Source organism: Echinops telfairi, unplaced genomic scaffold, assembly GCF_000313985.2.
Source record: "Echinops telfairi isolate 266 unplaced genomic scaffold, ASM31398v2 ScPeMD7_7457;HRSCAF=8495, whole genome shotgun sequence".
Taxonomy (NCBI): Eukaryota; Metazoa; Chordata; class Mammalia; order Afrosoricida; family Tenrecidae; genus Echinops; species Echinops telfairi.
In genome coordinates this window covers 28245613-28271659 of record NW_022111357.1, presented here as the reverse complement: position 1 = coordinate 28271659, position 26047 = coordinate 28245613, and the positions used below count along the sequence as shown (strand labels likewise).

Here is a 26047-nt window from a genome sequence, read left to right as displayed (position 1 = left end):
GATCACACAGGCTGGTGTGCTTCTTCCATGTAGGCTTTGTTGCTTCTGAGCTAGATGGCTGCTTGTTTACCTTCATTATAATATTTCACTTTATCTTCTAAAGCTGCCCTTTGGCATTTTCTGCTCAGTTCATTGACTTCATTACTTCTTCCATTTGCCTTAGTTACTCTGCAATGAAGGGCAAGTGTCAGAGACTCTTCTGACGTCCACTTTGATCTTTGTTTCTTCCTTTCTTGTCTTCTTACTGACCCTTCGCTTGCTTCACGTGATGCTCTTGATGTCATCACATGGCCCATCAAGTCTTCTGACACTCCCGTGGGACGCATCAGATCTGTTCCTGAGAGGGTTTCAAAATGTGGGTGGGATGGTCTCGAGGTCACTTTTTGGCTTTGGTGGATTGTTTTCATTTTCTTCAACTTCAGCCTTACTTACACAGGACCAATTGGTGGTCTGGTCCACAGCCGGCCCCTGGCCTGGATGTAGCTGCTGATACTGAGTCTCTCCTCATCTCCTCCCACAATGAAGTACATTTAATTTCCATGTATTCTGTTTCTAGGAGATCCACGTGTAGCCTTTTGCGTTGCTGAAACAAATGTATTTGTGATGGAGAAGTCATTGGTCTTGCAAAATTCTATCATGCAAGGTCCAGCTTCATTTCTATCACCAAGACCATATATGCCAATTACTATTCTTTCCTCTTTGTTTCCAGCAATATCTATCAGAGCATCTGGAATGCTTGTCTGATCAAATTCACCCTGAAGCTGTGGCTGAATTCTCAGATTTGTGCACCACTAGCTTTTGTGGCTGATGCGTAATGTGGACAGTAGTTGTGATGGCTGGATTTCCTTGTGTGTGGATAGGCGCCCATCTCCGACAGCACTGTGCTTTAAATGTCCTTTTTTTTTTTAATGTCCTTTTCTGACGATGAATGTGGCACCATTACTCTTGATTGTGCCATTCCCGGTATAGTAAACCATATGATTTGTTTTCAGTCAAACAGGCAATTGCCAACCCATTTCAGCTCACTACTGTCTAGAATAGCAATCTGTTTGCATTCCATTTCACTTTCATCACTTGTAGTTTCCCTAGATTCAGACTTGGTACACTCCAAGTTCTGAGTACTAGCTGATGTCTGCGGCTCTTTCTTCTCACCTGGAGTCATTCCCCATCGACATCAAAGGTCCTCCTGCACTGTCGCTCCATCCATGCCAGTATGGTCGACTCTGCTTTGAGAAGGCCAGCCCTTCCTCAGCCTCAGGCACTCTCGGACAACATTCTGCTGCTAGTCCTGGGGTTCTCCGTACCTCTCAAGGATTCGACGCGCTCCCTAGGGTTTTCAGTGGCGCACTCCGCCGATGTGCACAGCCTGGCCCTTCTTTGCAGTCTGTTCTCAGTCTGGCAGCTCTGCTGAAACCTGCTCACTTGGGGGGACCCTGCTGGGACTTGAAATGCCAGTGACGTAGCTTCCAGCATCACAGCAACACGCAAGCCCCCACAGGACGACACACTGGCAGGCAAGTGGTGGGACATCTTTGCTTTTTCAAACTTTAAAAGGTCTTTGGCAGTAGGTTTGCCCCTGCAAAATGCCATTGGGTCTCTTGAACACTGCTTCCACGGACATTGATTGCTCTTCCGAGCAGAATGAAATCATTGAGACCGTCCATTCCCCGCCCCCACGTCCCGCTCCAATATCAGATGGAATGACAATAAGCTTCCTGGGAAAAGCACCAGCATCTTGTGGTGCAAGCCCATTTGTGGAGCCAGGTGGGAGGTACAGTGTCGGTTGGGCGTGGAGATAGGAGAAGGCCTTCCCGCCCCATCCATTGGCTGTGCGGCATTGACATGAAATTGACAGTCAAGGTGAACACGTGGCGCGGCATGACTAGTATGCCGTGTGCTGTACATCATTCATATATTGAATTGTGACACAAACTCATGTGTGTCCCAGCACCCATTGCCCACTCAGAGAATTGGTTGCTACCCTGTGCCAGCACGGACTGCCTGCAGGCACTCCAGGGCTGGGTGGTCAGGGCCGGCGGTGGGCAGGAAGCCTCCCAGGGACAGGGAGGAAGAGCCCAGATGACAAGAGCATTTCAAGGACAGACGCGACCTAGGCCAATGCTTCAGACGAGAGCAAGGCCCTTGGCCTCACCATCAGGACGGCTCTGACTGTGCGGTGGGGAGGGAACATGCGCAGAGCCATGGAGAAGGAAGAATCAGAGGCCCGCCATGCACTCAGCTCCCAGGCAGTTTTCCATAAAGGGGTCTGCTCCTGTAAGAACTCCGCTTGAGGATCCCAATAAGTGCGGCCCTCCTCTGTCCTAGACGGTCTCTGTGAGGTCCAACGGACTCTCTGGCACACCCCACCACTGCCATCCTGCTCAACGAGAATGAGAAGGGACGCAGCAAGGGGATAGGTGCATGCACCAGGGAGGCGGTGTGTGTGGGCTGGGGGAGGTGGGATGTTGCCGGGAACCTGGTTGGTGCCGGGGGTCCCTCTCCACTCCTTCTCCTGTAAAAGGGGGGTGGCAAGAACTGCTCTGCAGGGCTGCGGTGGGACCCGAGAGCCAGGTGCCAAAGAAGACTGGGGTTGCTGTGACGAGGCCCTCGGCATGCGAGTGACCCCAGCGGGATTAAGGCTCTGTATTCTCCAGATGACTTGCTATTTGGGTGATTCTAAGGGGCCCAGGAAGGAATAGAGGAAGGGGGATTATTTTTAAAAGGCCCCTTTAGGACCCCCAGCATCTTGGCTTTTTGGCTGTGCAGAGTCCTGGCACCTAAGGGCGTAGGCAGCAGCACCTTCTTTTCCCAGCACAGAGCGCAATGCATAGCAGCACATAGCTCATGCTCATTCAAGGCACGGAGACAGACGAGAGGCTGCCTGCCCCAGACGCCCCGTAGCCCAGCATCTGACTCCGGTGTGTTGTGCAGGGGACAGACTGGAGGGGCCCGGGAGGTCATGGAGGCTGCAGCTGCAGTGACAGCAGTGAAAGGGGTGGGAGGAGGTTAGGCAGTGAATTTCCTGTTGAAATGGAATGTGGGGAAGAGCCTCTCCCCGGAAGGCTGGCCGTGGGTGGCTGTGACGGAGGTATGAGGAGAAGTGGCCTCTGCCAAGGGCTGGCAGGTGAGTGCCCCCAGGCTGGGCACAAGCAGTCAAAAGTCTTTTCCACCCTTCCCTCTGGAGGCTAGAGGTCTGGGGTATCTGTCAGATGGATGAGGAGAAGCGTTCCTGGGGAGTGAAGCCGGGCACGTTCTGCATCTCCACTCGGGTCCAGATGGGCCTGAGAATCCCCTTGCAGAGTATGGGGAACTGGGAACCCATCCATTCATCCAACAAGTGCTTATTGAGCACCTACTATGTGCAGCAGTCAAGAGCTCAAACGATAGATTCCATTGGGTTACTCTGCTGCACAAGACCTCTGTTCAATGATTTCATATGCATGAGGAAGTTGGACACTGAATAAGGAAGGCTGAAACATCAATGCATTTGGACCGTGGTGCTGACGGAGAATCGTGAAAGTACCACGGACTGCAGAAAGGACCAACAAATCCGTCTCGGACGAAGGACGACCTGAATGCTCTTTGGAAGCCAGGATGGCGAGGCTTCGTGTCACATCCTGTGGAATGTTGTCAGGAGAGGTCCACCCCTGGAGAAGGACATCACGCCTGGCAAAGCGAGGGACCATGGAAAAGGGGAGACCCTCCAGGAGATGGGTGGACCCCGTGGCTGCAGCGATGAGCTCAAACACAGCAACCACGGTGAGGTTGGCACAGGAGTGGGCGATGTTCCCATCTGTGCTACCCGCCGCTGCTGAGAGTCAGGTCCGACTTTCTGGGACCCAAGAACAACGATGTGCCAAGGAACTCCGGTGGTGTTGTTGGGTTAAGTGTTAGATTGCCAACGTCAAGGTTGTCCGTTCAAACCCACCCGCCAGCCTGTGGGAGACATGTGAGATTATCTGTTCTCATGAAGACTTACAGCCCTGGAGCCCTGGAGCCCAACAGTGGGATCCTATGAGTTGGAGTTGGTTTGGTGGCCCGGTTCGTGCGTCCGCCGGTTACTGCTCTAGGTGCTGGGCTACGTCCGTGAGCACAACGGACCAAACGGGTCTCCTCTAAGATCTCTCTCGATGGGACCAAATTGACAACAGCAACTTGAAAGATTCCAGGGGGCACTCGGGAGCAGTGAGCTCCTGTGAACAGGGGTGTGTGTGTCGGGGGAGCAGCTCAGAGAAGAAGGGTGGGGTGGGTGGCATGACTGAAGGCTGTCGCCGGTGTCGAGGCCACTGTCCCATGGGGGGGTGCTCTGCTGCCCATGCCCCAGAGCAAAAGCATCAGAAGGAGATAGGTGATAGTGCTTTAAGTCAATAGACAGCGCTCCCGTATCCTACGGCGCTGCTAGGTGGGATCTAAAATAAGAGTCCAGTTGTGTGTTCTTTCTAAACGCATACAAAATCAGACAAGACGCTGGACCCTCCCAGAGCTGATAGACTGGCTGGCGAGATGACAATAAGCAGCGTGGTCACCGTGCAGAATCAGGGTCGGGGTGGGACTCGAAGGCAGCGTTCGGAGGGATGGAGGCGGCTCATTGAGAAGGTGACGCTGAGCAGAGCCCTGCAGGAAGAGCGTGTTCCATGCAGAGGGAGCGGCCAGTGCAAAGGGCCGAGGCAGGCCAGCGGGCATCTCCCTGGACCAGCAGGAAGGCCAGTGTGGCTGGAGTGGAGTGAGTGGGGAGTGTGAGGGGGCGTAGGAGGAGAGGAGACAAGGAGGAGCAGGGACACATAAGCAAGGACCTATGTGCCAGTAGGAGTCCTGGCGCCTTAAGCTACCAACCGGAGGGTTAGCTGTCGGAAATGACCAGCTGGCCCACCGGGGAGAGAGGTGACTTTCTACTCCTGTAAAGAGTTACAGTTTTGGAGCCCCCCAAGGGCAGTCCTCCCCTGTCCCATAGGGTGAGTGGGAACTGACTCCATGGCAGGGCATCGCGCAGCTGGTGATGAGCTGGAGAGCTAACTACAAGGTAGGCAGTTCAAATCCATGAGCGGCTCCTCAGGAGAAAGGTGAGGCTTTCTCCTGCCAGTCAGAGTTATCGTCTCAGAAACCCACAGGGGCAGCTCGACCCCGTGTTCTGGGGTTTCTCTGAGTCAGCATGAGAGTTTGGGTTTGGGGTGGCGACCTTGGCCTTGCACTGGGGGCGATGAGAACCCGACTTGAGCAAGGGAGCAACAACCTCGGGGTGTGTGTTGGGCGGAGGGGGTCAGACTGGAGGGGCCTCAGTGGGACTGGGGGACCAGCAGTGGTGAGTAGTGACAGTGGCCTTTAGAGCCGTGGCAGCAGAGGAGGTGGCAAAAACCAGTTGGCCAGTGGCTGTCCTGCTGGACTGGGCAGTGTGGAAGCGTCAGAGCAGAGGAGTCTTGGCTGTGGGAGTGAGGTTCACCAAACATGCCCTCTGGAGTCTTGGGGTTTTGGGTGGGGTCTCAGGCCACTCTAGGAGTGAAGGGGCTAAACCATGAGCTCTGTCCCACCTCTCCCCACGCAGCTCACCAGGGTATCTCCCAGGGCTCTGCCTGTCTGATGCCCTGGGACCATCTGCGTTTCCTTTGATCACACCTTCACAGCTGACACAAAGCTTAGCCGCCTTTCTTCTGGGTCCAACCCATTTGTGGGGAATGATGTGTCCAGGGATGGTCACATGGAGAATCAGTGGAGAGCGGGGCTGGAGGTCCAGCTGATGGATGCCCAGCCAAGGTCAGTCTCTTGGCCAGTGGTCGCTGATGTAGCTGGGGGTGCTCTCTGAATAGACCAGTTACCCAGCCCCTCCACCCAGGCCCCCTTTCTCTCCCCTCTGCAGAGATGTGCCCAAGGGTGCCAATACCTTCGAGGTCTCGGGGAGCTCTGGGGTGGAGGTCTTCGTGCTTTACTACCCTGCACGGGTGGCAGAGCCCACAGGCAAGGCCCACTGGCCTCTGGACGCTAACATGGACGTGGTCGTGTCTGTGAACACAGTCAGTCAGAAGCTATATGACCACAAGGTAAGAGGCCACTCGCCCATGGTAAGTGACTGGGCCCCCCACCCTACCCCCTCCATAGCACACCCCAGACACAAACCACTGACTCAAAAAAAACCCCACAAACATTCACGCTTGCATCCATACAACCTATCCTAATACAACCTCACAGACACTCAAAGACAAACCACCCATCGCCACGACGTCGGACACACTTATACATAGGAATCTGCAGTGTCTCTCACACACGGAGCCACAATGGCACACACACACACACATACATGTCCACATAGCACTGTTATCATACACACATGGAGCCACATCTCTCTCTCTCTTACACACACACACACACACACACACAAACACACGCACACATCAAACTCTAGTTTCCTGCATGGAGACAAGAATTTTGCCACTGAATCATCAGTGTCTGTATTCAGCCTATCCACAGGCCCCCAATATTGGCAGGACTCCACATGAGCAGCCCGTTCACACACATGCACAGACACATGCATGACCTTGTGTGTACATGTCTGGGTTAGGCTGGGTTGACGAAAGAAACAAATTCAGGGACACTCATATATGTGCAAGAAAGAGTTTTATATCAAGAAGTAATTGTGCTTCAATCAAACATCCCAGCCCAGTCCAACCCAAGTCCATACAGCTTATACTGGTCCTTAAGTCCCTCTTGAGACTCACGCAGCCACACGCAATGATACGGAATGCAGGAAGATCAAGGGCCGGTGAGTGCAGAGTCTTGCGGATCCCATGGTGGTAGACACATCTCCAGGGCCCTAGCACCAGGAAGGTAAAGGCAGAGGGAGAGAGGGAGGTCCCCTGGGCCCTCCTTATGAGAAGGCCATGCCCACAAGGAGGCACCATCAGGGTGTGACCTGACTGACAGGCTAGACTCCACCCCTACACTCATGTATCAAGTTGACGTGAAATGATGTAACTACTGCAATGTCTCCCACACTGAAGCACACCTTCTTCTCTCATGCAGTCAGCCCTAAGCACAGATGATACCCCTCAGTTGGCCCAGCCCAGGCCCATGACACACACTCAGTGACCTGATGATTCACGGGCATAGCCTTTCACACCAACAGGGAAAGGGGCGGACTGTGAGTTGACAGCAGGAACTCGAGTCTGCCAGGGCTCTAGTCCCACCTCCCCTGTTTGCTAGCTGTGTGACTGCAGGCAGGCACCTAGTGGACTCAGTGTGACTGTGCTCTGACTACTGGGGCCCCTGAGAGCACCTGTGTAGGGCATGTCACCCGGATTCTGACCATTGGTTGTTGTGATGGGCTTGGGGAGATTGTTCCCCTCCCATAGACGAAGAAATGACCGGCTAGAGAAACTGAGGAACTTATCTAAGTGAAAGTGACAGCTGCCCCGTTCGCTGATTCTCCTTTTCTGACACCCCCCACAAAGCACACCCAAAGGGTCCAATTGTTCTCCTGAGAATCCACCCACCCCTCCCATGTCTCCACCTCCCCCTGCCCCTTGAGCCTCACACCAGCTCGGAAGGCAGGAAGTAGTCCCAGCCAAGCCGGGAGCCTGTGGGTCTTGGGACCTCAGAGCAGAGGTGATCTGGTGGCAGCCACATCTTGAAGAAGGACTGTACCCCGACCCCACCCCCGTCTCTAAAGGTGATGGCCATGCTGGCTGAGGGTTGACCATTTCCCTGCAGGTGAAGGTTTCCTACTTCGGACAGCATGAGGAAGGTGCCCTGGGCCATGGGGTACTCTATATCACAGGTGCTGGTAAGTTTGGCCCTTTGACTCTCCATAGATCCACTCACCCTTTCCGGTTGGCTGTTTGAGAGCCTTATGGGGTCTCTCTTATCCCCCCGAGTGGAAGCTTGGTTTCTTCAGGGATCTTGTGTCCATGCTGAATCACAGGAATTCACACCCAGGGATACTTAGGACCACAGGAATCTAGAAACATCACTCCCCTTGGGTCATTAGCTGGACCCACAACAGGCCTCCTCCATCCAGGCTCCCACAGATGATACTTAGTCAACTCCCAGGCTCGGCTCTGGAACCTGGAGAAGCACATTCCAGTCCCAGCCAGAACCTCTGGCAGCCAGCTGCAGAATCTAGAACCTGAGAGTCTAATCATATGTTATTGGAGTTAAGGACCACCAGGATGGGCTCTAGAAGTCTCCTGGCCACCAAGGGCCAGCAACTCAACCTGCACAGACAGAGTAGGTCAGTCATCCCCACCATATCCAGAGCCGTGAATATCCCCCACACCCAGAACCTCAGTGGGGCAGCCACAGGGGCTCCCAGCTCTGGGCATGGTCCCCAGAGCAGGGAAGCTTGGTTCTATCAGCTGGCCCTGCTTTGGACAGTACGGGCATGCACACAAGGTGTGGGCAGCCCCTAGCACTGCCCTGCATCCTTTCAGACATCTCCCTGGATGTGGACGTGGGCCGCACCGGCAAGGTGAAGAAGAGCCGGGGTGACAAGGTAAGACTCCCCTGGCTGCCTCGAGACTGCAGGGGCCTGAGCCAACCTGGGGCTGGTCCGGGATAGGATGTGTTATCCAACAGGGGCTTAGGGAACCCATCCAGGGACTGCCAAATCACCGCCAATGGGCATGAACCCAGGCTATGCCGTGTGACGGTGTTCTGTGTGACTCTCTGGTCTCCCTGGGCGACCTTGGAGTTGGGGTTGGCTCTTTGGCTGGCTGCCTGTTCTATTTCCTGGGCTGTGTTTGGGCCTCCAAAGCTGGTGGGTGCTCCATCAATGTTTGTGGCGGCGGAACAAAGGCAAGGAGAGAACAGGTCTATTTCTAGGGGATTGGCTGGAGGCGGTCACTGAGGTCAGCCCTAGGCAGAGGGTGATGGCTGCAGGGGCAGCGGCAGGGGGGCAGCGGGAGAGGGGTTCAGGGCCTTACCCTGCGGGAAGTACCAAGAAACTGTCCCGGGAGGAATACAAGGCGCAATTTGTCAGGAGAGACCCCAGGGAGGCAGCCTAGATCAGGAGGCCTTGTGGACAAGGGCGGGCAGTCCCACCACGAGTGGCCTTGCCGATTGGTCACTGCGCAAGGTGACCCTGGGCTGCCCTTCAGAGCCCCGCTGGAATGCTAGCTATGCAGCTGGGGCTCACCTCCCAAAGCCTCTCCTCCCGCTTCTGCAAAATGGAGAAGGGAGTCTGCCGGGCAGCACCTGGCGGAAGAGGATGGAGTCAGGGTGGGGTGGGGGTGCCAGGAATGTTGCTGAATACAGAAAGAGGAGGGGGGGCAGCCATCTTTCTGACTTCAGATTGGATCTCTTTGTCCATGGGAGGATATCAACCTGTCCTTTTAGGGGCCTCTGTGGGACAGGCCCCGGGAGAGTGCTGAGCACAGGGCAGGTCCCCCAAGGCCCCAGGCAGAGCCATGTCTAGGAATGACAGTGTCACCAGGTCCGCCAGTGTGGGGCCTGGGCAGAGCCACTGAGGAGGGCTGGGCAGGTTAAGCACCGGGCAAGGATGGCAAGGAGCCCTGCTGCTCCAGTACCCACCCGATTGAGGGTCTGTCGCTGACTCTTCCTGCAAACCCAGATCATGCAAATCTCCAAGCTAATGAAGCAGCCAGGCCCTGGCCAGGTCCAGAGTCCCTGCTGGGGTCCCACTGACCCTGAGCATCTTGTTTGGTCACAGAAAACCTGGCGCTGGGGCCCAGAGGGCTATGGGGCTATCCTGCTGGTGAACTGTGACCGGGACACCTGGAGGTTCAAGGGGCCCGACTATGCCAGCAGCCAGCTGGTATCCCTGGCTGGTGAGTGGCAGAGGGTTATATGGGGCCGGGGAAGGGCCTGGGGGGAAGGTGGAGGGTGGTGTCTCAGGGGCCTCTCCCTGCAGACCTGCAGGACATGTCCCCCATGGTGCTGAGCTGCGACGGCCCGGACAAGCTCTTTGACAGTCACAAGCTGGTCTTGAACATGTCCTTGTCAGATTCCAAAAGAGTGGGGGTCTTCTGCGCTCGGGGTGAGTGTCCCCCACCCCAGTGCCCGTACCAGCCTCGGCTTGCCAATCCTGTCTTCCCCCATCTGCCCCTTACTCGTGCCTCCCTCTGTGCCGCTCCCTAAAGCTCACCCGAGGCAGCATATGAAGCCCACAGCCCCACCCGCCGGTGAGCGGACTCTGGGTCGGAGGGTCCCAGGGCGGGACTGCTCCCCGGGGTTTCTGGGATTGTCATTCTTACGGACGCAGATGGTCAGTTCTGGGCACACTCACCTTGCCAAACTTCAGTTACTGTTTTTGTTGTTTGCCAGCCAGTTGATGCCAACGGGGTGGCCCTGCAGGCCAGAGCCGAGCAGCCCCCACAGTGTTCCCCAGGCTGCTCTTGTCATGGGGGCAGATCGCAGGCCTTTTCTGCCACAGGCTGGCTGGTGGGATCGAACCACTGACCTTTGGGTGGTTGCAGCCACAGGCTAACCATTAGGCCCCCAGGGTCTGGGTATGAAGTCAAGCACAGACCATCCGTGCCTCAGGGATGCTAGCTCACCTCGTTCTCCCCTGAGAAAGACACTCCACAGCCAGCCCTGTTTTACAGAGGGGGAAACTGAGGCTCGGATGCATGGATTCACTGTCTCAAGGCATCTACCCCCATCTAGTTGGGGGTAGAGCGGTGTTGGAACTCTGACCTCCTTGGTTCAAAGTCCTCCTCTGTGCCCTCCTCTGGTCATTCCACGTCGACCAGCTCTCACCACATGTTGGGCACTGTCCATGCAGGGTCAGTGGGGATGTGGGGGGCCAGCGAAGTTGCAGCCCCGGCCTGCAGGTCTGTCCTTGGGCTCTGAGCCAGGCTGTCAATGAATCTAAGTCTGGGACTTTAGAAAGCACCCATGCACAATCCCACCCATGTGTGGGGTCCGTCCTCCTGTGTACTTCCCGTCACCCTCCTCTGCTCAGCCTGCCCAGACTTGGTCCAGCTAAGCAGGGACTGAGATGTGCGCTGGGTGCGCCCATGGGGGCCAGCAGCCTCGGTCAGCCAAGGAGTGGGCAACCCTCTCTACTGTGGACAACAGGGAGGAAGGGAGGGATACTTTCTCATTCGGCCCTCGGGGGAGGAGATGGGGGCAGACAGACTGTGTGCCAGGGGCTTCTGTCTGCTTCCTGTTTAAAGCGGACACTGACCCCAGGTGAAGAACCAAGGCTCAGAGAGGTTGAGCATTGAGCCAAGCTCCCGCAGCCCCCATGAGGCCATGGTGGAGCGGAACCCTAGTTGCACAAAGATGGCTGTGGCCCTGGTTCGCGGTCTGGGCCTCCTGTCCTGTGGCCCCAGGGTGGCACTGACTCTGGCTCTCCTAGGTGAGGGCTCCCTGTCAGACTACAGGATGGTGCTGGGCCGCCGCCACCTGTCCTACGAGGTGGAGCGGCAGCCGGGCGAGCGGGAGATCAGCTTCTACGTGGAGGGGCTCGACTTCCCGGACGCCAACTTCTCGGGGCTGGTCTCCCTCAGTGTCAGCCTGCTGGACACCAGGGTGTGTACGGCGGAGGGGCTGGCGTGGCCCGAGGGGCTTGGGGCTACATGGAGTCCCCGTGGGGCTCATGAGCCATGTGCCCCTTAGTCCCTGTCCAAGGTCCCCCTCTTCACCGACATCGTGACCTTCCGCCTAGCGCCCTGGATCATGACCCCCAACACCCAGCCCCCGCTGGAGCTGTATGTGTGCAGGTGAGCCCCCTACAGCAGGCTCAGGAGGAAGGGGAGTGCGGGGGCCCGGTTTGGTCCTGCTCCCAGATTGGACTGATCCATTGGGGGGCACTGGGGATGCAGAGCCGTACACAGGGCAGCAGTGGGCAGGCACAGGGCAGCAGCAGGTAGGCACAGGCAGCAGTGGGCAGGCATGGGGCAGCAGTGGGTAGGTGCAGGCATCAGTGGCTGGACACCGCCTAGCAGCCCGCTGGTTTTGGCGTCAGCACCCCTCCCCAACTCTGAGCAGCCAAAGGCAGCTGTCTGGTCCTACTCTGCACTTGGCACGTGGCCTCAGTCTGGCAGTGGGGCCAGGCTGCCGGGGGTCACAGGAAACTGGACCTTTGCTCTGAAGTGGGGGCCCACAGTGCCCGCTGAGGATGTAGGGACCCACCTGCCTGCTGGGGTCCCCTCCAAGAATCCCTGTCAAGCCCTGAGAGGGCGGGCAAGGCCACCCCAGGCCTCTGTCAGGGGTCAGAGCAGCGGACAGGGCCCCGTAGGACCAACAGGGGTCAGAGCTCTCGGAGGGGTGTGGCCAACAGGTCTGTATCACTTACCTCGGTTCAGGTGTGACCTATTCCTCCTCCCACTTCAGCCACCTCTGGCCTCTCCATACCTCCCCTCCAGCTCCACACCATCACTGGATGTGATTTGGGAACACTATTTGTCTTCCCATGGACCTGTGGGCCATCTGAGGGCAGGGACTGTGTCTGAGCCCCAGTGCCCGAGGCCACCCAGAGCCTGGCTCAAACCGAATCAAGGTCACCCTGTCCAGCCCTCCCTCCAGGCCCCAAGGGCAAGGCCACAGCCAGAGGGGGTGACTCCTCCCGCTCCCCACTCCCTGTCTCCTGCACAGTGTGATGGATGATCATGGCAGCAATGAGAATTTTCTGGAGGACATGGCTGACCTGGCGTTGAAAGCCAACTGCAAGCTCATCATCTGCCCTCAGATTGAAAACCGGAATGACCGCTGGATCCAGGTGGGGGCTGCCCTGCGAGGCCTAAGCCCAGTCTGACCCGGGCTTTGGGGTGTGTTCCTACTGACCCTGCAACCCCAGAGAAGCCAGGCCAGGCTGGGTACCGCCTGAGGGACCCGTGACCTGGGGAGGCTTCCCTGATGCCTTCTGTGGCTCCGTCCCCAGACCAGAGTTCTCTCCTGGCTGGGGTCCCAGGAAGTATCCTCTCTGGTTCTTGCCGTGCCCTCACCTCACCACCCACCCACTGCCTGGTCATCCCCCTGCCCCAGGCCCAGCTGACCATCACCCCCACCCCCTGAGGGCACAGTTGGCTCTCCTTTCCCCCAGGATGAGATGGAGTTCGGCTACATCGAGGCCCCCCACAAATCTTTCCCTGTGGTCTTCGACTCCCCCCGGAACCGAGGCCTGAAGGACTTCCCCTACAAGAAGATCCTGGTACGTGGCAGCGGTCAGAATGGGGACCCTCCACAGGACACCTCCAATCAGTCTTGCCTAAGCAGCTGCTCTGGAGTCAGTGTCAGAGTGGACGGTACCCCACGGGGTTCTCACGGGCTGAGACCTTTCTCCAAGGTGCCTCTGGGTAGATTCAAACCTCTAGCCTTTTAGTGAGCAGCACAGTGCTCTGACCACTCACCCCTCCCAGTCCCATCTCCCCTGGTCCTGGGGACCCTAGAGGGTGGGGAGGGTAAACTGTCACAAACTACAGAGTCCTGGGACGGTTGGGTGGCGGTATGCAAAGTATATGCAAATAGGTGATCATCAGCTTGGCTCTGGGAAGGTCAGGGCCTCAAAGTGCCCCCAGATGAGGAGGTCTGTTCTCCCAGGGAAGCCTGGGAGTCTGGGGGAAATTCTCCTCAGAGTCCAGCTCTTTTCTTCTGAAGAAGATGGGCCTCTCTTTAGGTAAGCAATGTTTTTCCGACCACCTGCTGTGTGTCCAGCACTCTGCTACCTACTGGGGCACCATGGCATGAAAGAGAAGGGCCAGCAGGCTCCGCTGGCTCAGCATGGGGTCACTCATTTAATCCACGAGGGACATTCCTTGGCTTAAAGCAATTATTATTCCCTCCTGAGGCATGTGGACGGCCAGGCTCAGAGAGGTTAAGCAACTTGCCCAAGGCCACACAGCTAGTCGGTGGTGGCACCTAGGTGGCCTTAGCCGTGTGGTTGAACTCTCGAGGTGGCCCCAGGCCTGGAGCTCGAGGTCACTGTCACAGAGGTCCTGGCCTCTGCTTGCTTCCCTGTCCTCCTCACCCTCCACCGGGGGAGCCGTGACCGGGAATCTGGGAGTGGGCGCATCCCCAGGAGGTGGCAGTGACGGCTGCCTGGTGAGTGGTGCTGAGGCCGGGGCAGCCTGACCCCAAGCCCTGGTCCCTGTGCACTGATTCCCCTCTGACCTTCCTAACTTCTGCAGCTGCCTTTGGGCTCAGTGAGCTGTTCTTGTCCAGCTTGGCCGGGAATTAAAGTGCACTGTTGTTCTCCTCTTTCTAACGCATGAGTTTAAAAGAGCCCTGGTGACGCACAGGAGTAAGCAGACAGCTTAGTAACCGATAGCTTAGTGGTCCACACCCACTCGGGGTCTCCTGGGAGAATGGCCTGGTCCAGTCTGCCTCCTGGGAGTCCCTGTGCACGTTCACCTGGGCCGGACTCTGAGGCAGCACCACCTCCACCACCGGTGTTCAAGGTTCACAGTGAGCGCCAGGCTGCTGCTCCAGCTGCGGGGCCTCTCGGCTGCCCTTCGAAGCCCTTTCTTTCTGCCAGTGGTCACCGCTCCCTCGCTGCTTCTCGACGTGTGTGGCACCCTTTCCAAACCTTTGGGCCTTTCTTGTGTTTGTGCTACTGCCAACTGACCCCGGCTGGCTTGGCATCCAGGGGTCAGCCAGAGAGTGGATGCAGGATGACATTTCAGGCATGAAGAAAATGTGGAGGGGGCTCTCCTCCGCGTCACCTCCCACCCGGAGCTACCTCTTCCTGTCCTAACTGACCCCTCCGTTTGGGGGGGTGGTCTTACTGGTTCTCTCCTAGGGCCCTGACTTTGGCTACGTAACTCGGGAGACCCCGTACAGGGGCGCCTCCAGCCTGGACTCCTTCGGCAACCTGGACGTCAGCCCGCCCGTCACGGTGGGCGGCAGGGAGTACCCCCTGGGCCGGATCCTCATCGGGAGCAGCTTGCCCAAGTGAGAGGCCAGGGTGGGAGTTAGGGGGTGGGCAGGAGGACCAACTATGCATCCAGCCCTAGTCCCCTCCCCAGCCTGTGTGGAGAGCCCCCGACTCTTAGATCCGCAAGGCGGCCAAGTGGTGAGAAAACAGTTCTAGGCCCCCACGCGCCCCCCCCCCAGGGCACCAGTGATTACCATGGTGTGCTCCCTAAAGGCTAGGGCTTCCAGCTCGCCCGGCAGCACCTCTGAAGAAAGGCCTGGCTGCAGCCCAGCAAACCCTCCGGAGCGGTTCCACTCCAGTGCAGGGGGCCTCGAGCTGGCTTTGATTCAACAGCCGTAGGCACCGGCCTTAAAAAACACTCTGGTATAGCAGGGGGGCTTCGGCAAGAAACCAGATGACCAGCTTCTCCTGGCGAATCGGCAGAGCTGGGGAGGAGGTGTCCAATCTGGCCCAGAGGCAGGGGGATGATGACCTGCTGACCTCTTCGCTTGGGAGGTCTAAGGGCTGGAAGTGAGTGGTTGGTCAGGATAGTGGGGTGTCAGAAGTGACCGGCCCCACCCTGGGCAGGTGTGACCGGGCAGGAAACACGGTGTTTGGGGCTTAGTGCTTGCATAGGTGACGGTGTGGCTAAATCCCGCTGAGCGGGGCCCTCCCTGCCTGCTGGTGACTGAGGAATGAGGCGTTGCAGCACGGGGTCCTGGTGGGGTCCCCTACTTCCTGCCCAGAGATTGCACCCACACCAGGCTCCAGAGGCCACCCTGCCATTTGGGCAGGGCTGGTGTGGAGCCCAGTCCTGCCCCGGCTCACCACCCAGACCCTGCTCTGGGCACAGAGGAGTAAGGAGGGGCGGGGCAGGTCACACAGCAGCAAGTGGCAAGCCTGACAGCCTCCGGGCTCTGGCACCAGCCCAGGCACGTGACCTGGGTGCTCAACCTGGGCGGCAGTGCTGAGGTTGGCCGGGGGCCAGCGGGGTGTGTTCACCCTGCCGGTGACTCCTGCCCAGCTCAACTCAGGGGCTGGGCCTCGCCCACACCCATACCCACCCCCCCAGGGTAAGGGCCTGGAGGCCTTGAGGCAGCTGTTACTGACTCAGGAGAGAACCCCAGGCAGGAGCTTTGGCTTTGGAACCAGGCAGGCTTGGCTTATACCCTGGCTCTGCCACTTATGAGCCCCCTATTTCCCACAGTGCCCTGCACAGAGGAGGCACTTGATGAACTCATTAGAACATATTGCGCGTTATCATGGGACAGGCATTGCCGAAGGGACGGGGCGAGAACAATGAGCAAATCAGGTGAAAAACTCTCCACTTGCTGACTGAGCAAATTATACTCCAGGTCTCCATTCTCTCAGCTGTCACATGGGACGAGGAAGCTGTCCGAGCTGTGTGATCCGTGTCTGGTATAGAGTATTGCTCCGCCTGGGGATCCAGGCTCAGGGGCCAGAAATTCAGAGGAGCAGGCTCAGGGGGAGGGGCTCTCTACATGCTCCCCAAGGCTCCCCAAGGGCTTTGCTCTTTTTTCTGGCTTGGGCTCCTGTCCCAGTCTCTGCGTCATTCCACAAGACAGCAACGCCCTCACCTGCGCTCCATCCTCTCACTAGCCACTGAGCCGAGTCCGGCTCTTCTCTCAGCTCAAGGCCAAAGGGGTTTGTTCAAGGATCCCAGAGGGGAAGGGGAGGGGCCCTTAAGAGGGCTGTGCCTCACCCCACTGTGAGTGTGTTGAGAACCAACAAGGCACTTGGTGGACAGATGAGGCTCTGAGGCTCAGAGAGGGTCAGCTACTTGCCTAGCACCACACAGCAAGCGAGTGGTACTGTCACTGGTCACCTTCTCCTTGGTGCCCAAACTAAAATGAACGCCCCAGGCTGCTGTTCTGTGTTCTGACCTCCCACTGCCACCAAGCCGATTCCCACTCACAGCCACCCGATCTCTAGCAGGCTTCCGAGACTGCAAATCTTCATCTGTGTTTTTACAATGCAGTCATTTAATCATATTAAGAAGAGTTGGGCAATCATCACCACAATTAATTTTAGAACATTTTCTTTCTTGGACCTCATTAAATCGCTCCATTTTCCCCAATCTCCCTTGCCATAACCCAAGAAACTTAATCCAGTTACTGTCTCTGTAGATTTACCAATCCTAGATCTCGTATACAGAAAAACATACCAAAACAAAACAAAACAAAAAAAACCCAAACAGAAACCAAAAAACCTAACAACAATAACAAAATAAAAGAGAAAAATCTCAATAGGAAAGAAATCAGAAAATATTAAAAACCAGAAATAATTTTAAATGGGACAAAGGGAGAACAAATGAGAAGGTGTTAAATTTTAGCCTAGCTACATCTGTATTAATCCACTTCGTCCACTAGCAAGGCTATTCACATCCCTGGTCAATGATCAAAGGGGGCTTACCAGAGACTTAATCCACATGGGGACCCTGCAAATGAATTTTGGGTTCTCACTGCCATCCATAGCCTTCTGCAAACCGGGTGCTCAAAATTTAAATTCTAATGCCATTCCCTCCTCAGGTCTTGGATTTTATTATTTGCACTCCATGGATCACACAGGCTGGGATGTTTCTCCCACGTGGATAAGCTTTCAGACACTATGCTCTCTGATAGCCAGGCACCATCTGATTTCTTCACCACCTTTGAAGTCATAAATCTTTAGGAGCAGGTGGTAGGTTTGAACTGCCGACCTTGTGGCTAGCAGTCCACGCTTCACCTGACAGTGCCACCAGGGTTCCTGTCTATACAGATAAGCAGAGAGAAGCAGGTGAAAGGTAAGCTCAATAATCACCTGACAGTGCCACCAGGGTTCCTGTCTATACAGATAAGCAGAGAGAAGCAGGTGAAAGGTAAGCTCAATAATCTGGACATCACATAGTGTGTTGTCTAAGGAAAGCCTCTGAGAGAAGCTGGCATGGAAACTAAGTTTGACAGAAATGAGGTAGTTAACGATGTGGCTCTTTGGGAGAAAAATGCTCCAGTTGGTGGAACAGCCTGAGCAATGGCCCGACCACAGATATGTTCCTGAGCCATGAGAACAGCCAGGAGGCCCTTGGGACTGGAGGCAAGGGAGCCAAGAAGGGTGGGAAGGCAGAATCAGGGAGCTTGACAGGGGAGAGTTGCAGGCACAACGTGGAACTCGTGTTGTTGGTGTATCATCCGTTATGGTGAGGATTAAACCAGAGACTCTGTGTGGGGAGCTTAAGGCAGAGTCGGCAGTCAGCAATGGTCCGTCATACATTCTCCGCCATCTTTGTTGTCCATTGACAACGCCTTTGAGCGATCCCGCCCCCTGGTGGCAGCTTTGGTGATGACTCAGAGACTCAGCCGGGGCCTCCCCGAGCAATCCGGGGACATTCGGCCCTGGACCCTGCCCTACTCTTCCTGGTTCTACCACTTCTACGCAGGAGCCGTTTCTTTTTCTGAGGTCTAGCTCTTCCCCATAATCCTTTAAAAAAAAATTGTATTAAAATGACAGAAATTTGAAAGAAAAAAAATTCCTGCTTCCAACCCCCAGGCCAAATCAGCATTTCCATTGCTCACGGTCGGACTGTTCTGTTTTATACAGATCATGAACTCGTACTGGTTCAAAAGCATTGAAGCCATTCAAATCCAAACCAAACTGTATGCTGACTCATTGCGATCCTGTAAAAAGGACGGTGTAGCGCTGCCCCTCTTTTTCTGAGACTCTAACTCTTTACGGGAGTAGAAAGCCTGGTCTTTCTCCCGTGGAGCGGCTGGTGCTTTCAAACTGCTGACCGACCCTGTGGGTTGCAGCCCAACTCAGCAAGTACTTATTGAACATCAGTAAGTGTGTGAGAGGTTGTGGGGCGTGCAGTGGTTTTCAACTTCTTCATGCCACGACCCTTTAATACAGTTCCTCATACGGTGGTGACCTCCCAACCAGAACTATTTCCGTTGCGGCTTCATCACTATCATGTTGCTACTGCTATGAATGGGGCGACCCCTGTGAAAGGGTTGTTCGACCCCCAAAGGGGTCGCAACCCACAGGTTGAGAACCGCTGCTCTAGACAAACTATCTGCCTGTACCATACCACGTGAACTGCACACAGAGCGCACCAATACTAGAGGGAATAGTAGAGCTCGAGAGGGGCTGTCGTCCTTCAAAGCCCTCATAGAGAAAGTGGCGACATCTGGATTGCATCTGGAGGCGATGAGTCATGGGCTATGAGACACTGGGGACAATTTCAGGTAGAGAGAGCAGCAGGTGCAAAGGCCCTGAGGCAGCAGTGTCTGGTGTGTCCAGGAGAGGCAGGTCCCTCCCTCTCACTGGAGCGAGGTAGGAGGGGGCCACGGGGGAGTGGCAGGGACCAGGCCACACATGGCCACGTAAGTCCTTATAAAAGGCTTGGCTGTTCTGGGAGCGCGCTGAAGGTGATTCGAGGGGGGTTGACTGGAGGAAGGACATGGTCTGTCATCGTATCGAATGCCTCCTTCTGGCCAGACTGTCGGGAGCAAGCATGAAAGTGAGGCCAGAGAAGGGAGAGGCTGCAGCGGTGACCCAGGTGAGGGAGCTGCCCTGCTGGCCAGGAGGAGGTGGAGGAGGCGAGAAGGGGGCTGGAGTCTGTTCTTCAAGGGGAAGCATGCTTGTGATAGCTTTTTCAACTCGGACAAGTGAGGGTAAAATACATTGGGAAAACAAAATACCTCCATATAGATAGTAGAGGAGCCCTGGGCATAGTGGGTTGGTTATACATTGGGCTGCTAAGTGCAAGATCAGGAGTTTGAAACCTCTTGCTGCTACTTGGGAGAAAGATGAGGCTTTCTCCTTCCAGAACGAGTTACAGGCTCAGAAACCCACAGGGTCAGTTCTACTCTGTCCTCTAGGGTCACTGTGAGCCAGAGTGGGCAGCAGGGTTTTTAAAGAGAGAGCATGCATGTGTGGGTTTCCACCTGGTGTGTTTAGAATAGGCTAATTGCACCAGGGACAGGTGTGAGCCCATTATTCTGACGTACTCCACCGCCTCATCTTTTCAATGGGGACATGGCCCTCACTTAAGGTGTCACCAGAGGCTCTCTTGCATGCATGGGCAGCTTTTTAGAATTAATTTCCCCGCTGGTCCCCGATTCCCTGCTCTAGGCATGCCGCTCCACCTTCCACGCCCTGCTGAGCGGGGGGGGGGGGCTTGAGGGCTCCTGGCCCTCGCTTCAGGAATTAGCGGGGTTAGAGACAGGGCTTCAACCTCAGGGCCTGGGAAGTGGCTCTCACATTCTTGCACACTCTCGCACACATGAGCTGAAGCGTGCCACACAATGCAGATTTGGAGGGTGGGGGTGGATGGATGCCCCCAAATGAAGCTTTGGGACCATGACTGCAAAGCCTCTGTGATGTGGAGGAGGCTGGGGCACAGGGATCATCGGAGCCCCAGGTGTACCGGTGCCACCTTTGGGGAAACACTGGACTGAGATGGGGGTGGGTGGGTGGGAAGCCAGGCCACCTCGTTTTTTGAGCAACAGGCTGTGTGTGTATCCTTTGGGCCAGGGGCCAGTCTGTCTGAACCCTGAGCTGGGAAGGGAGGGCCTCGGTTCTCTTTGGCAAATGGAGTTCCTTGGCCACTCTGGGGTGGACGCCTAGGTGCACCTGCAGGCTGCACCTGGGGACATCCTGTGCCACCCACGGACTCTGTGAGCAGAGGGCACCCTCTACGCTGGCACAGGCCTGACCTCCTCCTGGGGCATTTTCCCACCATACCCTTGGCCATGGCTTGGGCTTGGACTCAGGGCAGCATGGTCCACACTGAGTCATGTCAGCTCTCTGAGCCTCAGTTTCCCCTCTGGGCTTGGATGGGGCGCACACAGAGTGCCCGCCTGGTGCCAGCCCTCCTCTTCTCCCTGGCAGGTCTGTCGGGCGGCGGATGACCAAGGCGGTGCGGGACTTCCTGCAGGCCCAGCAGGTGCAGGCACCTGTGGAGCTCTTCTCCGACTGGCTCTCTGTGGGCCACGTGGACGAGTTCCTGAGCTTCGTGCCCACCTCCGACCAAAAGGTGTGTCCTTTTGGTGTGTCCTCTCCCCTCCTGGCTGAGACACCCTGCTCCTGCACGACTTGATGGGATGGGACAGGGCAAAGCCAAGTTAACCCCGGGGTCCAGAGTGAGCGAAGGGTCAGGGCAGCCTTGAGGCCCGGCCGTGAGAATCCAGGAAGGCTTCCTGGAGGAAGTCAGAGCCTCTGAGCGGGACTCTGATTCTCTCACCCCGACTGGCCGTTTCCTCAGTCCCAGACCCCTCAGCCAAGAGCCAGGCATACTCACCACGTGTCACAGGTTTAACTTGTCCAACAAGCCCTCCACTGTGTGGCAGTCCCCGTTAAACTAATGAGGACACCGGGGCTGAGAAGGGTAATGAAGGTACCCCAAGCCACTCAGCCTGTAGGTGGCAGGGTAGGATTCTAACTCAGACACGAGCCCCACCTTAACCACTGGGATGTACTGCCTCAAGGGGTTAGCTTTGGGAGGCACAGCCCTCGGGGTGCCATGGCCTGTCAAGAAGGTCTTCTGGTGAGAAGGTGGTTACAGCCCAGCATGCCCAGAGTCCAGAAGTCAAGAGCTCTCTGCCCTTGAAGACTCCTGAGAGGGTCTTGAAGGGAGAACTTGGTGGTCAGTGATGAAGGGCCCCGGAGGTAGGGGAGGTGCAGACCCTCAGTGTGGCTGGTGGCAGAGCTGGGCACAGGGCGCCCCTTGAACAGCCTGGCCTCTGAGCTCAGTCCCTCCTGAGCTGGGGGTCGCCTTTGTTTAGGGGGAACCTGCCCCTGAGCAATTCTCCCTCCTTCTGTCCCAGGGCTTCCGGCTGCTCCTGGCCAGCCCCAGTGCCTGCCTCAAACTCTTCCAGGACAAAAGAGAAGAGGGCTATGGGGAGGCGGCCCAGTTCGAAGGTGTGTGCCAGGGACCGGGGCACTCGCTGTGGGGCAAGCTCTCTCTGGCTTGTCTGGGCTCCGGCAGCCTTCCTTCTCTGAGCCTGGTTCACAGGGCTTCAGGCCTCCCTGCCAGTCTCCCCCTTGCCCCCTTTCTGGGGTCAGGGATGGGAAGCCTGGAGGCCGGAGGACATCCCCGGGCACACAGTGAAGGTGGAGGGCTGTGCCCTAGGAGAGCCAAGAAACCGGAAGAGATGAGTTTCCTGGGTGAGGTGACCGGAATGTGCCACCCAGTTCCTTTTTCTTGTCATCCTTGTCTGATTTCACCACCACCCTCTTTGTACCCCTTTCCACAAATAGGAATTCTACAGTAAAGATTAGGGCTCGGGTAGGTAGGGTGCCCAGAGCAAGGCGTGTTCAAGAATGTCTGCATTGTAATGATTAGGCCCTGAGTCCAGGACTCCCTTCCCAAGGGGCATGGGGTGGCGGAGAAAGGCCCCAAGCCATTACCGGGTTTTACTTGTAACTGGAGCCTGTTCCCCAGAGGGTTCCCAGCCTCCAGCTTTCTCCACCCTAGCTTCCCAACCTGGCGTGGAGGTGGGAGGAAAATCCTGGTCCGGACTCTCAGGTCATGCTGCCTGACTCTCTTACAGAGCTGCAATACAGGAGGAAGAGAAAAAGCATTAATGAGATATTGGCAGACAGAAAGATCCGGAGTGACAGTCTCTATGTACAGGTGAGGGGCGGGGCTGGCAGCTGCTCTCAGAGATGTCCCCCTGTCGGGCAGAAGCAGGCTGGGGACTTAACAGGCAGAGTGGGGCCAAGAGACTCAGCAGTCCTCAGGGCCCCGGGTCCGATGGTGGGAATGCCTGCTTTCCACGGCAGTGGTGCCGCGTTCTCGCAATCAGAGAGCTGTGATGAAGAAAGGGGGCCCGGTTGGCGGGTGGGAGAGTCAGAGGAGGCCGGGTGGATCCTGGGTATCAGGGTGGGCACTCAGCAAACAGGGGAGCGGCGGACTCCATCCCCTCCCCAGGCCACTGAGATGGGCCCGAGGGACAATGGGAGCAGTGACTGCCTGAGTCCCAAACCCAGCTCTGCTCTCCTGGCTCTGTGACCTCGGGTGGTCCTGTGAACCTCAGTTTCCCCCGTGGGGACAGCAAGGGCTCCTGGTGCCCGCTGCTGTTAGGAGGATCAGAGGTGCTGGGGGCGGAGGGCTCTGCCCAGGGCTGGCGCACAGTAGGTGCCTTCCTGGTGTGTCCGGTTGGCTCCGGCTGCCTCTCTCCTGTCCCCAGAAATGCATTGACTGGAACCGTGAGGTGCTGAAGCGGGAGCTGGGCCTGACGGAGCGTGACATCATCGACATCCCCCAGCTCTTCCAAATGAACGGCTCCTATGCGGTAGCCTTCTTCCCGGACATGGTGAGCCAGCTCTGGGACCCGAGGGCGACCTGCAGCCCGTGAGCCTCCACGGGTCTCTGTGTGTTTTCTCTGGAGAACATCCCCAAGGTCCCTGAGGGGCACCATGTGCCACTGCTAACCCCAAAGTTGCCCACTCAAGCCTGCCCAGCTGATTCATGTCCAAAAGGCCTGGCGACCTTCCCCCAGGAAACCCCGCGGAGCTCACTTCTCCCCTAGTACAAGGGTGGCCGCGCGCCAGGACTGCAGCGAGCACCGGTGGAAAGTCTTCATCGCCACACATGTGGCACATATCACCACAGCTGCAGAGCAGGGATCCCCAGCAAGAGGCCTTCCTCCCCATCCCCACCCCCCATTTTCATTGTCTCGAGAGGCCAGGGAGGCCGCTAAGCATCCTATAATGCACAGGATGGCCCTTCACCAAAATGCGCCCCTTGTCCCACCTTCCACCAAAGAGAACCACGGGTGTTCCAGCGCCTGTGTCTGGGTCCCAGCTGCCTTCTCTGTTCCGCTCTCCGCTCCCAACAGGGAGGGGCAGGCAGGACAGGACGGCTGGCTTGCAGATGAGCCAGCTGATGTCACCTGGGAGAGCCCTGATTGATGCTATCGGCAAGATCCTGGCCCAAGTGCCCATTACGCCCCTGGGAAAGGATGTTGGGTGTTGGCAGCTGTGGAAGTGGTCCCCACGATGGCACAGAGACACTGTTTTCAGACAGCCTTCAGCCCGAGTCCTTCTCTCTGGACAGGCCGTGGGTTTGTGCTGGGCCTGGGGGTCCCCATGCTGATGGATGGCAGGAGCGGTGGGGTCCCCATGGAACCTGTTTTCCTTCCTCACTGCCGGCTCAGCCTCCAGGTCCCAGCAGAGTCCTGGCCTCCGACATGCCTGGAGCTCCCCCTCACTGTGATCAACAGGCCCTTGTGGGCAAAATTGCCCCTGCCGAGGCCCACTGCTCTTGGGGGATCTGTCCTTTAGCGCTTCCCATGGGGGGAAGCTCGTTCTCCGTGCAGATCAGCCTGGTAGCCACAGAACCAGAAAGTCTTCTAAGCATTGAAACGTGGCTGTGGCTGACGATGATGGTACCGCACAGGGGCCGGCAGGCTCTGGTTCTGGATAAAGGCGGGGCCAAGGACGAGCCCGGAGCCCAAGCCTCGAGTCCGCCCTCCTCAGACTACAGCTTTGCTCCTACCTTCCGGAAGTCAGCTCCCACCGACACCTTGTCTCTCGGTGGGACTCTCTCTGTCCAGGGCCTGCTAGAGGGTCCCAGCAAGCTCTCACTGGAAGGACCCTCAGAGCCCACTGAGCTAACCCCTGGCTTGTTAGCCGAGGCTGCAGAAAGAGCGTGCACTGGGACTGCCCCTCCCCTTCCTATCTCCTCTTCAGTCAGGGTATAGCTGAGGCCCGCTAGTTATGGCCCTAAATCCTTGACTGGCTCATCCCTTGTCCTCTTGCCTGCCCTGACCCCACCCCCAACATGCTCAGGCCCATCCCCGGGCAATCAAGGCCAAGGGGACTTTCCCATTTCCTGTTGATAACAGTGTGCAAGGTCATGCAGGACAGAGCTGGGGGGACAGGGCCCAGAGAGCAGGAGGCCCAGGGATCAAGACTATCCACCCTACCCCCAGAGAGCCCACACAAAGACCCCCCTGTGAACACAAAGGGCAGTTCCTTGTCACCTCTGGCCACCAAGGTGGGCTGAGACTTCCTCCAAGAAGCCCCACACTCTGACACGGGGTGGGGGGCCGGGGTGGGAGTGCCTTCCCTTCCTCAGAGTTGAAACCTCAGGCCAGGTCCTTCTGTGTGGACATCAGACATGCCACCAAAGATCACCTCGGGTGTCCATGCTCCCCAATCTCTTGGCTCAACTCCTCAGTGCCCTAGGACACCCCGGCATCCATCCCAGAATCAGGTAGAAAGTGCAGAGCTAACCTCAGAATCTCACTCTGCGTCCTATGGCTGGTGACCCTGTGTGAGTCACAGGCGCTGGCAGAGACTGGGGGCTTTTGTGGGGCTGGAGCCGGCCCATAGAAGAATACACAGAAACCGCCCTCAAGGCTGCCAGGGGGTTTGTAGAACAAGCTGTGTGCTGCCCGAGGCCCCGTGCCTGGGAAGCTGCTCCCCCTGCAGACCTTGCAGGGGTGTGTGCATGTCTGCCAGTTCCTGGCAGGGGGTAATAAGCCCGTGGTTGTGAACTTAGGAAGATACTGATGGCAGAATGTGTTGGAGGGGGTGACTGGCAGCCTGGCTATTACGATCCTACCTTCCAGCCATCGACCTGTGTCTTCTCTGCTCTCCACCCTAGTTGTTGAGGTGCCCAGGGTGCTGGTGAATGCTGGAGAGGCTCCTGGGAGGGTCAGCCAGAGTTAGAGGCCAGAAGGAACCCCAGGCGCAGTGGCCTCAGCCGACTGAGCATCCCCCTTGCCTTCTCTCTTCTGCAGGTGAACATGGTGGTCTTAGGCAAGTACCTGGGCATCCCGAAGCCCTTCGGGCCCCTCATCAATGGCCGCTGCTGCCTGGAGGAGAAGGTGCGGTCCCTGCTGGAGCCTCTGGGCCTGCACTGCATCTTCATCGATGACTACCTGTCCTACCATGAGCTGCTCGGGGAGGTGCACTGCGGCACCAACGTGCGCCGGAAACCCTTTCCCTTCAAGTGGTGGAACATGCTGCCCTGACCCTGCCCCCCACCAGCCGTCCTCTCTGCTCTCCCACTGGGGAACCATCAGGGTGAGGGCACAGCATCGCCGCCTGGGCCCCATCCTCTTGGGGAGACCTGGGCATCTCCCCTGAGTGCCTGAAAATGTGCCGGACACTGTGGGCTCTGGGGGACAGGGACAAAGGGTCCATTGTCTCCACCTCTGGAATGGACAACCCAGCCCAGGAAGAACCACCCTCAGCCCCCACCTGTCTCGTCCCCGCCCACGGGCCCCAGAGGCG

General features: G+C 57.2%; 1 protein-coding gene across 1 annotated transcript in view; it reads left to right on the top strand.

Moving 5' to 3' along the window:
- Nucleotides 1-25785, top strand: part of LOC101655870 (protein-arginine deiminase type-1) — a 40425-nt gene extending 14640 nt beyond the window's left edge. The window contains exons 2-16 of the mRNA XM_004705153.1: nt 5852-6032; nt 7699-7771; nt 8418-8479; nt 9656-9773; nt 9857-9982; nt 11309-11481; nt 11569-11672; nt 12547-12670; nt 12995-13102; nt 14690-14841; nt 20693-20837; nt 21628-21723; nt 22356-22436; nt 22993-23118; nt 25552-25785. Of these exons, the coding sequence (XP_004705210.1) occupies nt 5852-6032; nt 7699-7771; nt 8418-8479; nt 9656-9773; nt 9857-9982; nt 11309-11481; nt 11569-11672; nt 12547-12670; nt 12995-13102; nt 14690-14841; nt 20693-20837; nt 21628-21723; nt 22356-22436; nt 22993-23118; nt 25552-25785 (1903 nt within the window). The remainder of the gene's footprint in view (nt 1-5851; nt 6033-7698; nt 7772-8417; nt 8480-9655; nt 9774-9856; nt 9983-11308; nt 11482-11568; nt 11673-12546; nt 12671-12994; nt 13103-14689; nt 14842-20692; nt 20838-21627; nt 21724-22355; nt 22437-22992; nt 23119-25551) is intronic.
- Nucleotides 25786-26047: the final 262 nt, after the last annotated feature.